The 13,185-nt window shown below is 37.3% G+C and overlaps 1 protein-coding gene across 1 annotated transcript; it reads right to left on the reverse strand.

Moving 5' to 3' along the window:
• Nucleotides 1-400: 400 nt before the first annotated feature.
• Nucleotides 401-10,352, reverse strand: LOC116629297 (complement factor H-like). Its single transcript, XM_032399602.1, has 6 exons — nucleotides 10,172-10,352; nucleotides 9,237-9,419; nucleotides 8,947-9,129; nucleotides 6,092-6,265; nucleotides 1,141-1,323; nucleotides 401-666 (listed from the first exon to the last, which is right to left on the reverse strand). The coding sequence occupies exons 2-6, from the start codon at nucleotides 9,298-9,300 to the stop codon at nucleotides 401-403; spliced, it is 870 nt and encodes a 289-aa protein (XP_032255493.1). The 5' UTR covers nucleotides 9,301-9,419; nucleotides 10,172-10,352.
• Nucleotides 10,353-13,185: the final 2,833 nt, after the last annotated feature.

The raw sequence follows: 13,185 nt of genomic DNA on the forward strand, positions 1-13,185 counted from the left end.
GAAGAGCATTGAGAATTAATCATCTTAAGATAAGTACCATATATTGTAAGAAATCAGGAAGAAAATGATAAGAAAAACAACACAAAACTGATGGCAAAGCTAACAGTACAACTTATATAAATAGGTAGAAATATGAATAGTCATACCTATATAAATAGGTAGGTTTAACTGCACTACACATCTAGTTTTAATTAAACAACTGCCAGAATTAAAAGTGATTCTATAATGAATCAAAAAAATTAACAAAAATGGGATAGATTTGATTATGCAAAAATTGTTTGGTAATATACATAAATATATAAATGATTTTAGATATTTAGATATAAATTTTATATATTTTAAATTTTATATATTTAGAAACCTAAAGGATTCTTTCTCATGACTTTGATGACAATTATGTTTAATGGATTGTTTTGAAAATTGAAACTAGAATTTTAGTTTGCATACTGTCCTCACCTACACACCGGGGTAGAGAACTCCATTTTCCCATCTGGCATGTTATCTCATCTTTTTCAGATATCCTGAAACCATCCTCACAAGTGTAATTTAACTTGCTGCCATGTGGGTAAAGCTTAGGTTTCAATGATTCTTCTATTTCTTCTGAAAATTCACATGATTTAATGGTTCCATGTTCTATACGAGGTGGTTGAGGACACGCAAGTTTTTCTATATGAAGAACAGAGATCAAAGGGTCAAGTATAGATACAATGTTTAAATTCAAAAATGCAATCAAATGCCATTTGGGATTTTAAAATAAGGATAATTTGAACAAATTAAATTAATGAAAAACTGAAAAACATTTGAAACTTGCAAGCATATATGTCTCCATAAAATCTATGCTATTATCTACTTGTTCACTACGCCCCTTCATTCTTGTCCTGTTCATCATGAGGAGTAAAATAGACATAAACAGAAATTTTCTCTGGTATTTGCACAATAACCCGAAGTTTTTGTCTGTTCATTGCACAGTAGAAGTGAAAGAATGCTGATTGGTTTGTATACTTAGTTTGTAATTTACTGTTTCAAGGTAAAGTGAAATAGGTATAGAGAAAGGTCTTCATCTTGTTCCTTTTCACAAAGCACAGGGGCTTATTAAGCTCATTTGAAAGAATGTTATGAAGCGAGTTATGCAGTACTGACCAACACAGCGTGGTATTGACTGCCATCTTCCATCTTTGCACACAATTTCTTCTGCATCCTGAAGTATATAATTGTCTTGACAGACAACAGATACTTTTTCTCCATCCTGATAATTCACCGTCGTTGCCATATTTTGAGCATTGGGAATCTGAGGTGGAGGGGGGCATGACTGCGTTGTAACTTCTAAAAATATTAAAATTTAGATTTCTTGATTAAAAATCATAAATTAAACATATTAAAAAGATAATTAAACAGAAAACTCAATAATAATGTATCATTAATGATCAAATAATGACATTATGTTCTATATTTAAACATGTTACACTCTTCGGCTTGTAGAGCACTTTAATATATCACATGTGGTTTATATTCTCACCATGTTACTCGTAGTATCTTCCTTTTATTCTTTCTGTGACAAATCTTGCTTAATTTATGTAAAACTTATTTTAATGGTTTCTAACCATTAGGATGTTCTGAGTTGTTCACTCAGTAAGAGGCACTAAATAAATACTGATACCAGGATCTTGTTATCTTGTTTACAGATATCCATAATCAAATGTATTGTGATTGGATTTAAACCCTCACTAGGTGTGGAATGGAAGCTAATTAGTCAGGGGAAGAATTACATGTAGTTAATGATCAATTATCTGATACAGATTCTTGGCTAACATAAGAATTAGATATGGTCACTAATGTTTACAGTGTGTTGTTTAAAGTTCAAAACTCTCTGGAGGTACTGTTTACTAGCTTGCCTACACTGTTAAGAGATAGATAGGTTAACAAAATGCACCCTGTTGAACAGATCAGACAGCCTGGCTTCAGTTGCATGACCAGCAAGGGACACAAGATTCCTCTGTAAACTCGTGTCTGAGCTCCCAGAGACCTGAGATACCGCACATGTATCGTGGCAGCTCATAATCTGAAGACAAAGCATGTCTTGTTCAACTGAGGGAAGACTTTGGATGGCTGTACCTGGAGGCTTTTGGATCTCTCTATGATTCCTTGATGTTGCTTTCTCCTGTTGTGCATTTATTTCATTAAAGGTCTTATGTGAGTGTACCCTGAGAAGTCTTGTAAGTCCTTTCAGTTACTCAAGATTTTGTATGCAATTCAGAGAAATATTTGACTGAATACACTTCATTCATGCTTACTAATATTTTCTATTTCTCATATTTTCTATTTCTATCTAAGTGTAGAAGTATTTTATATTTAATCAAAACCTTTTCTTCTTATTTGTTTTAAATATCTCGGCATTTTTTTTCAATGCATTGTCAAAGATTGAGTTTCTTCTGTATCTGATCTTTAACCATTTTCACCCTAATAATCTTAATTTGTACTTCCTCTGATACATTTTTGCTAAAGGTTGGTCTAACAACTAAATTTCCCTAAAGGCAGAATTACTATTCTGCAAATCACCTGTTTATACTTTTTAAAAAAGTTTCTTTGTGTTTTTGTATTTTAATTACTTGTATTTTATTTTATTTTTGTTTTAAAAATTATTCTGTATTTTTTTTTTTTTTTGCAGTTCTTTGTATAGCAATCATACCACAAAAAAAGCTGTTAAAAGAGAATAACTTTATTTAGGAAAAAATAAATATTTGGAAATTAAGAAACAAAATTCAAAATAACTGATAGGTCAAAGAAGAAATCACAAGGAATATTAGAAAACATTTCACATAGAATTAAATGAAAATTAAATGTATATAAAAATTTTGAGACCGCTACCGCTGTACTTAGAAGGAAAAATGGAGTTTATCTTTGAAAAGCAGGATGGTTTAAATCCATGTTTTAATTTTCTACCTTAATAAATGAAAAAATAAAATTAAAAGCAAAGTAACTAGAATGAAAAAAACAGTTTGTCCACAGAGGAGAGAAAATTGAGAAAGACAAATAGAAAAAAGAAAACAAAAAAATAGTGAATGTTAATAAGGTTAAAAAATAAAAGAGAGAGTAAATGGAGAAAATTAAGTGTTAAAATTGGCTATCTGGAAATATTAAGAAAACTGAAGAAAAAAAGAAAACCTAGGAAGAATAATAAAGATGAAAGAGAAAAATAACTGTCAATGTCAAGAATGAAAGAAGTGATAACAACAAAGAAACTATATAATTAAAATGAAAATAGAATATTAAGTGACTATTAGAAACAAATGTATACCAATCAATTTCATAAATTAGATAAAATAGATATTTCTTCAAAAATACAACTTCCGGGCGCCTGGGTGGCTCAGTTGGTTAAGCGACTGCCTTCGGCTCAGGTCATGATCCTGGAGTCCCAGGATCGAGTCCCGCATCGGGCTCCCTGCTCAGGAGGGAGCCTGCTTCTCCCTCTGACCCTCCCCACTCTCATGTGCTCTCTCTCTCTCATTCTCTCTCTCAAATAAATAATTAAAACCTTTAAAAAAAAATACAACTTCCTTGCATTGACAAAAGACAGTAAGAAAATCTGAATATTTCACTACTTATTAAAGAAATTGAATTCTTCATCAAGAAAAACTTCCAAAAAAGCAAATTATATATCAGATGACTTTACAGGTGAAGTCTATCAATCATTTAAGATACAAATAATAAAATAATAATATGTGTAATAATAATATTACATTTATACTTTCAGAAAACAGAGAAGCAGAGAGCAGTCCTCAATTCGTTTTATGAGGCCACGATAATCCTAACAACAAAACTTGGGAGAGGAATTAAAAGAAAAAGTAACTATAGATTAATATTCCCCATGAATATAGATGTAAAACCCCTTAAAAATATATCAGCAAATCAAGTACATGAAAATATAGAAAGAATAACCTGTCACTACCTAGTAGAGTTAACTCTAGGGAGGAGAGATCTGTTCAACATCCAAAAATTTATATATATAATTCATTGTATTAACAGAATTAAGGAAGTCATATTATCATATCGAGAGATACATAAAAAGCATTTAAAAACATTCAACATTGGTTGATCATAAAATTTCTCACTCAGTTAAGTAAGAATAGAAGGAAATTTCCTTAAACTGATAAGGGGCATCTACAAAAATCCTAAATTGACATTATACTTGTGGTAAAATGTTGAATATCCTCTCCCAGTGATCAGGAATAGGACAAAGTTGTATGTTCTCATCATTTCCTTTCAACAGTTTACTGGAGGTCCAAGTCAGTGTGATAAGATAAAAAAATAAAAATAAAAAAGACCGGCAAAAATAAAGTCTTGTATTTTCAGTGACATAATTGCTTACAGAAAATTACCACAGATCTACAACATAATACCTAAAATGAATAATGCAACTTAGTATAGTGTCAGAGTATAAAATCAATGTGCACAAATCGAGTGTGAGGACAAATGTATAGGAAGAAACTGACCTCATCTCCTCCCAGAGACACACAGGTACATATGGAACAATTTCCTCTAAAAAAGACCTGAAAACTAGCTGAATAGCTCCTTCACAACAAACAGTAAAAGGGCCACATCGAGATGGGTAGGAGAGTCAGAGACCCAGTAGGGACAAAACTCCCACCCCTGGCAGGGCTACACACAATCAGGTGGGATCTCACAAATCCAGAGCTTCTCCCTGAGGAGAGAGAGGTTTGTGTCCCACATCAGCACCCCAAACTCTGGGACCTGCAAAAGAAAGATGAGCCCCCCCAACACCTGGCTTTGAAAACCAATGGGGTGCCTGGGTGGCTCAGATGGTTAAGCGTCTGCCTTCGGCTCGGGTCATGATCTCGGGGTCCTGGGATCGAGCCCCGCATGGGCTCCCTGCTCCTTGGGAGCCTGCTTCTCCCTCTGCCTCTCTCTGTCTCTAATGAATAAATAAATAAAATCTTTAAAAAAAAAAAAAAAAAAAAGAAAACCAACGGGTCTCATATCCAGGAGACTCAATGGGCTGTAGAGAACGGAGATACCTTTTTTTTTTTTTTTAAAGATTTTATTTATTTATTTGACAGAGAGAGAGAGAGCACAGGCAGAGGGAGAGGGAGAAGCAGACTTCCTGTTCAGCAGAAAGCCTGATGTGGGGCTCGATCCCAGGACCCTGAGATCATGACCCGATTGGAAGGTGGACACCTAACCGAGCCACCCAGGCACCCCCTGAGATACTTTTCTTAAAGAGCTGACACCCAGACCCACTACCCCCAGGGGACCAAAGTGACCGGAACAGTTTGAGAAACACCTAGACGTATGAGAAGGAGAGCCATTTGCTAATCTTAAAGCATCTCCTGAGGAGCAGGGGTCTGTTGGGACTCTTTCCACGATGGAGGTGTGGCAGGTGCCATTTTTACACTCGCCCTCCACCTTGAGAACCCCGGCAGGTGCACTCCAGCCCAGTGCTCTCCTATGGCCCCATAAAAGCCAGCGGGTGTGGCCCAGCCCTGCCTTCTCCTGCTGCCTCACCAAAGCTGGCAACATGCTCAGTCCACATAGGGGACGCTCCTCGATCTCCTGGCGCTGGTGGCCACAGGGGCTTGCCTTTCTGGCTCCCGCAGGACTGTATCAGTGGGACAGGCACTTCTTGGCAGGCCACCGCCTCCAGGGCACTACACAGACAGCCGACTGAAACACACCCTCAGTCTTGTTGTGAAAAAGGCCAATGTACTTGTCCTGGAACTTTCGCTTGAGGGGCAGACTTCAGATTTGCCACACATCTGGAGGCTACAGAGGTGCTTCTCAGGGCACGGAAACCGGGGGGATGCCAGCTTTGTGCTCTCTTCAGCCTCAAAGAAAACCCAAACACTAATTCTTCAAGATACCTGGCCGGATGTTCATTCAAGACCACCAAGTTTCTGGGTGTTTTGTTTTATAGCGGACTAATGCACTGATGCAATTAGTATTTAGAAATAGGGTTTTGGTTAGTTTCTGTGTAGTAATACATAGGTAAAATTTTTTAGAAGCCACAAAGATACTACTTTTATAAATTAGGAAGAAATAGAGTAAGTTTTTGAAAATATTGTAAACAAGAGCTTACCTGTGCAGTTTAGTTCGGGATCCCATCGCCCATTTATGCATGTTGAATGTTTCTGCTTTATTGTTCCTCTGCATTTATAACTTATTTTCTCGTTATGATCAAATACAGTCTTACTTAATAGATTTGCTTCTTGTCTAGTCAAGCTGTAGTTACACTTCTCAAGTTTGTCAGTTGCTATAAAATGAAAATATTCCCTTGAAAAGACTAATTATAAGAATCAAAGCAACTACTACAAAAAATAGCTTAGAGTCAATAGTATAATGAAATTAGAATTTGAGCCCATAAACCCCACCAACCAATTTATTCCTGACCATATTGCATGAGATGGGTTCTTATGTATGAACATAAGTCCTGTGTCCAGTCTTTGAAATTTCAGAGAAAATGTCCATCATAAATGCATTCTGCACTTTGGGGATTAGAAAAGTGTAAGAGGCTCACTTTTTTGGATGATCTACATACTGAGCAGTCATCACCTGACTACATTTGGTCCCATATTTATCTGTGGAAATAGAATATATGAAGTTGCTAGTTTAAATATAATTTTTTCAATAAAGGTAATGTAATATAATAAGAAAAGTACATCTAAGATGTAGTATACAGAATGTGAATACTTAGGTAGATCTTTTGCATGATCACTAAAAAATAGGAACAGATTCTTGGAATTAGAAGTTGGGTGCTTAAAGCCACAACCTGTTTCCGGTTTATACTCTTACAATCTTTGAAGAGCTATTTTATATACCAGATCATCCTTATTATAATGTCATAATAGTAAATTTTTACTGACTCTGAGTTAAATATAACAACTTTCTATATAGCTATGTATTTCAAAAATTCAATGCAGATTAAAGTACTTTTGGATTTGATAAAATATGAGTTGATGTAGGTCTTTGTTAATGATTTATTAATGATTAGCCAAAGAAGTGACGATTTTGTAATACAATAAAAAATAAAACAAAGGAGACTAATTCAAAAAACTAGAGGCTGAGAATTAGTCCTGTTTTTAGGGCTTGTCCACAGTGTTGAGGGAGACAAAACAAGGTGTTCAGGTGATGGTAACTGAAGGACGATCTATAGTCAAAAGGAGTGGTGGCGGCTGTTGTCATTGTCCTATGATTGGTTTCTGAAAGAATTTCTTTGTTTATTAGGAGAAAATAAACATTCGGGGAAGAGTGAACAGCTAGACTAGTTAGAGGTACAAAATAAACACTGAGGGGCGCCTGGGTGGCTCAGTCGTTAAGCGTCTGCCTTTGGCTCAGGTCGTGGTCCTGGGCTCCTAGGATGGAGCCCCACGTCAGGCTCCCTGCTCCGCGGGAAGCCTGCTTCTTCCTCTCCCACTCCCCCTGCTTGTGTTCTCTCTCTCGTCTCTCTCTCTCTCTGTCAAAATAAATAAATAAAATCTTAAAAACAAAACAAAACAAAATAAACATTGAGAGGAGAAAATTGGAGTAAGGTCTATTATACCTGTAAGGGGATTATGTTAAGCTGAATATAGGTAGAAGATTAACCTTTGGAAAGCAAACTCTGAGATCAGAAAAGAGTAATAATGGAAGCATATATTTTAGAATAAGAGTGAAAAGTTGAGAATTTTCATGCCCGTTATAACTTTGGGTTTTTCCTCCCGTATGAAATAAGGGGAGATCATCTGTGGAGATAGAAGAGGACAAAGATTGAACTTTGGTCTTGAAGGACTGACAATACTTCTAATGGAAATGTGTTTAGCAAAAATGTAAGGATTAATAAGCAACAAAACTTATGATTCATTCAACAAACTCCTGTTTAATGTCTGCTGTGGGTCTGCCAGTCTTTTGTGTATTGGGAATACATCATGAACAAAATAGGAGTAAATCTCTGCTCTCATGGAGCGTGAGCCCAAGCCCTACCTTCTCCTTGGAACAATTAATGCCTAGAAATCTGATGAATAAGTAAGACTGGACATCCAGGGCTCTCTTTGAATGTAAGACGTAGGAAAACTCTAGGAAAGAACTCATTCTGAGGGTAAAATGAAAAGGGCCCCCAATATTTTCCATGTTAGTCATAAAAGACTTGGTCATCCAAAGGGTCAGGATGATTTACATACATCAATCAGAGGGAAGTCCATCCATCAGATTTGTTTCCTAGCCTAACCCTGACTGTCTCCTTTGACTGAGTTCTTCTACTGACTGAGAGGGCCTGCAGCCCACCCACCCTTCAGCACATTAACTTGTTGTTGCATTTGAAACAGATTGGGAAATTGTTAGAAACTTTGAGAGAGGCAAGATTCCTATAGGAACGTAACAAGTGGGTAGTAACTTTGTTTTCCAGGACCTGAAATCAAGAGTGCCACATAAAAACAAAAGTGGTCTTTTTGCAAATATAGTTCTATTTTCTTGGTCATTAGTACTCATATTTAAATCATATGAATAACCATAAATAAAATTTAGCTTCACACTTATAAACAGTGTTAATATCAGGGACAGAAAGACTGATAAAATTCTATTGCTAATTTGTAGACATATAATGAGCTATAAGCAATGTCTACCTTCATTGTAATTTAAGAACTGACATTTTAAAATAAGATTTTATTTACTTATTTGAGAGAGAGAGTGAGAGAGAGCATGAGCAGGGGGAGGGTCAGAGAGAGAGGGAGCAGCAGACTCCCTGCTGACCAGGGAGCCTGATGTGGGGGCTCAATCCCAGGACCCTGAGATCATGATCTGAGCAGAAGGTGGATGCTTACCGACTGAGCCACCCAGGTACCCCTAAGACCTGACATTTTCAAGAATATACCTAAATTTCAAATATATGTTTGCAAATACACTTTTTGCCATAAAAATATTAAATCTCATTGACTGTCAATTTGAGAAGTTTCTTCTCACCGATGCACTGAGGAAGTGGGGTCCACATTCCACTAATACATGTAATTGACTTGTGTCCAATCATTGTAAATTCTTCTTTGCAATTGAACTCTACTGAATCTCCATGGTGATAGGGAGGGACAGAAGACTCAACAACAGAGCCGTAATGAAGTTCAGGTATATCTCCACATGTACTCTCCACCTCTGTGAAAATTTCACAAAAATATGTTTATTTACAAAATGCAATTTATGTGTTTATGAATACAAAGAGTGTTGACTTATGTTTAAATATGAATATTTTTATACATTACCAATACACATAGGCAAGTCTGTCCATTGTCCATCAACACATTGAATTTTATTAAAACCCTTCATCAGAAATCTAGTATTGCAAACATATTCCACCAAATCATTGTGTTCGTAGATTTCTTTGTCTGTTTCTTTAACTTTCCCATTGGGGAGTTGAGGAGGTGACCCACACTGTTTTGTTTGCTCTACAAGAGAAATACTGTGTGAATAATCGTTAAATTATCTATTTTATAACTTAAAAATCCATAAAGTAGAGAGTTTTAAAAATTACTTTGTATAATTTATAATATAATTTATTATAGCCTTCTTAAACAATGGTGTTTACACCAGAAACATGTTTCCCAGTTCTATTACTTACACTGAACTAGTGTATTGGAAATATTTAAGCCCAGGAAATATGTTTAATAATCTAGGTATTCTAAGATGTATGCAAAGCAATTAATAAATGTGGTTGTGTAAATTATAGCAATATTCATATTCCATGGAAACATTTTATCAAAACTGTTTGAAAAAATGCCATCGTTTGAGGCAAGCATTAGATCAAGATGTTTTAACTTTGATTAAGCCATGCATGTGATTGAACTGACTATAAGTTGCTTGAATATTGTTTAGACACTCAATAAAACTTGAGGAAAGGCCCATGCTATACAAAGTGTCCAATATTATTGGTGGAACTGCAGGCAAAAGGAATAATAACAAAAGAGTGTGAGACATCATATATGTATCTATGCATACTTCCACTACATATTTCAAGAAACAATTGGAGATTAATTGCTTAAATAAGGAAGTCTGAGGTATCTACCCCCCAACACATGTCCTGGCTTAATACACTAGATTATAGACACACTCAAAGCCAACAGAAATTTAAGATGGGGGGAAAAAAGGTTGATCCCCAAATCCTAATTCTTGTTTTAGCAATTGTAAGACAGATATTCACCTTTACATGTTGGAAGATTAGGGGACCATCCAAAGTGATAACACTGAACTGAGTCTGGTCCAACTCTTTTAAGTCTTTGTCTGCAGGAGAATTTCAAGAGGTCTCCAACTCTATATTTGTGTTTTCTGGGCTCAGGAACTAAGTATTCTTCTACTACTGGAACCTTGCATTCTATTTCTATAAAAAAGAGTCAAATAATTTAGTGAGAATATATAATTAATCATCACTAAAGTAAATTTCATACGTGTCTTATAAAAATGAGGTGCTGGGTACTGCATATACAGAGGGGCATCAGATAAATCCTCCTTGAAAAATATTACATATTAGGTATTACACACCTTCTAAATTCATAGGGACTCAGAAATATTAAGGCATTAAATAGCAATATATGTATCCTGAAAATGTATTTGTAAGGTCAACTTGCTTATACTGGATCTGATTTTATAACTGACATTTATTTATAAAATACAATGTGATATTGTTTTGCACTCTCAAAACATAAAAGTATCCTCTCGCTTAAAAAAAGTGATGCTATGAGAGCGGCAGAGCAAGATGGCAGAGGAGTAGGAGACCTGGATTTCCTCTGGTCTCAGGAATTCAGCTGGATAGGGACAAACCATTCTGAACACCTACGAACTCAACAGGAGATTGAAGAAAAGAATAGCAGCAACTCTCTGAACAGAAAAGTGACCACTTTCTGGAAGGTAGGACATGCGGAGAAGTGAATCCGAGGCGATATTCGGGAAGATAGACGGTGGGGGAGGGGGCCTCCGTCAGCCGCTTCTGGCAAGTGATAGACCCGCGGAGCACAAAATCAGAACTTTTAAAAGTCTGCTCCGCTGAGGGACGTCGCTCGAGTGGCTAAGCGGGGGGTGGAACCCTCGTGGGACAGTGTGGTCTCAGGACCCTCGGGGGTCACAGAAAGACCAGGGGTGCCTGAGTGCGGCAGAGCTCCCAGGTATCGGAGCAGGGAAGCCGGCTGCAGAGACGGAGCCGAGGCGCGGGCTCTCAGCTCGGGGTTGCCATAAACCGTGATCCGCGGCACAGTCAGGCCACTGCTCCTCCAGCAGGGACCCAACAAGCAGCAGATCTGGGGAGACCCCCCTGCCTCCGCTGGGAGGAGCGGCGCGGGAGCGCACCGCAGGGATCTGCTGGGTTTGGAGACTCCACACGGGGTCGGGTGCCAGAGATAGAAACACTCGGTCACAGGCCGGGTGAGCACGGAGTGCGGCGGGAGACCGGGGAGACGGGAGTGACTGACTGCTTTTCTCTGGGGGCTCGCTGAGGAGCGGGGCTGAGTTCTTGGCTCCTCTGGGGCGGAGATTGGGAGGCCGCCATTTTCACTCTCACCTTCCAAAGCTGTACGGAAAGCTTGTAGGGAACAAAAGCTCCTAAGCGCAAACCCAAGCAGATTACTTAGCCTGGAGCAGGCAAGGGTGGGGCAATTCCGCCTCCGGCAAAGACATTTGGGAACCACGGCAACAGGCCCCTCCCCCAGAAGATCAGCAAGAACAGCCAGCCAAGACCAAGTTTACTGATCAATGAGAATGGTAGAACTCCAGCGCTAGGGGAATACTGCACATAGAGTCCATGGCTTTTTTCCCATGATGCTTTAGTCTTTCAAAGTTAATTTTTTTTAACTTTTTTTTTTGAATTTTTCTTTTTCCCTTTTTCAACCAACATCTTACCAATCCCCCCCCTTTTTTTAAAGATTTTATTTATTTATTTGAGAGAGAGAGAATGAGAGACAGAGAGCACAAGAGGGAAGAGGGTCAGAGGGAGAAGCAGACCCCCCGCTGAGCAGGGAGCCTGAGCGGGACTTGATCCTGGGACTCTAGGATCATGACCTGAGCCGAAGGCAGTTGCTTAACCAACTGAGCCACCCAGGCGCCCCTTATCAATCCCTTTTTTAAAAAACATTTTTATTTTTCATTTTTAGAGTCATATTCTATCCCTTTATAGTAGTTACCCTTATTTTTGGCATATATATATAAGTTGTTCTCTCTTGAAAATTTTGATATAGTTTCTTCTAACAGACCAAAATATACCTTAAATCTCTAGTGTATGGTTTTGTTCTAGTCTCCTGCCTGATCACATTCTCTCCCTTTATTTTTCTCTTTTTTAAAAAATCCTCTTCTTTCTTTTTTCAAACAATTTCTTATCAATTCCTTTTATAAAATTTTTTATAATTTTCATCTTTACAGTCATATTCCATCCCTTCATCATATCAACCCTTATTTTTGTACATATATAAGTTTTTCTTTCTTTAAAATTTTGGGAGTCACTTTCTTCTAACAGACCAAAATACACCCCAAATCTAGTGTGTGGCACTGATCTATCCACCAGCCTGATCATATTTTATCATATTCTGTTTTTTTTGTTTTGTTCTGTTTTTGTTTGTTCTTATCTTTTTCTTCTTCTTTTTTTTCTTTTCTTTTCTCTTTCTTTCCCTTTCTTTTCCCCCGGCTTCAGGTCTTTTCTGATTTCTTTAGAGTGTATTTTCTGGGGATGTTGTTACCCTGTTAGCATTTTGTTCTCTCATTAATCTATTCTCCTCTGGACAAAATGACAAGACAGAAAAAATCACCTCAAAAAAAGAACAAGAGGTAGTACCGACTACCAGGGACCTACTCAATACGGACATTAGTACGATGTCGGATCTAGAGCTCAGAATCATCATTTTAAAGATTCTAGCTGGGCTTGAAAAAAGCACAGAGGTTATTAGAGAAACCCTTCCTGGAGAAATAATAGAACTAAAATCTAACCAAGTCGAAATCAAAAAGGCTATTAATGAGGTGCAATAAAAATGGGGGTGCTAACTGCTAGGATAAATGAGGCAGAAGACAGAATCAGTGATATAGAAGACCAAATGATGGAAAATCAAGAAGCTGAGAAAAAGAGAGATAAACAACTACTGGATCACGAGTGCAGAATTCGAGAGATAAACGATACCATAAGATGAAACAACATTAGAATAATTGGGATCCCAGAAGAAGAAGAAAGAGAGAGAGGGG

This window comes from Phoca vitulina, unplaced genomic scaffold, assembly GCF_004348235.1.
Source record: "Phoca vitulina isolate PV1807 unplaced genomic scaffold, GSC_HSeal_1.0 scaffold563, whole genome shotgun sequence".
Taxonomy (NCBI): Eukaryota; Metazoa; Chordata; class Mammalia; order Carnivora; family Phocidae; genus Phoca; species Phoca vitulina.

Excerpts from the sequence above, each read along its gene's own strand:
- LOC116629297 (XM_032399602.1), bottom strand. The coding sequence starts at position 9,300 with ATGAAGGGTTTTAATAAAATTCAATGTGTTGATGGACAATGGACAGAC. Across the intron at positions 6,266-8,946 it reads CCCACTTCCTCAGTGCATCG|CAACTGACAAACTTGAGAAG; the intron begins GTGAGAAGAAAC and ends TTCATTTTATAG. Across the intron at positions 667-1,140 it reads GTCAATACCACGCTGTGTTG|AAAAACTTGCGTGTCCTCAA; the intron begins GTCAGTACTGCA and ends TTCTTCATATAG.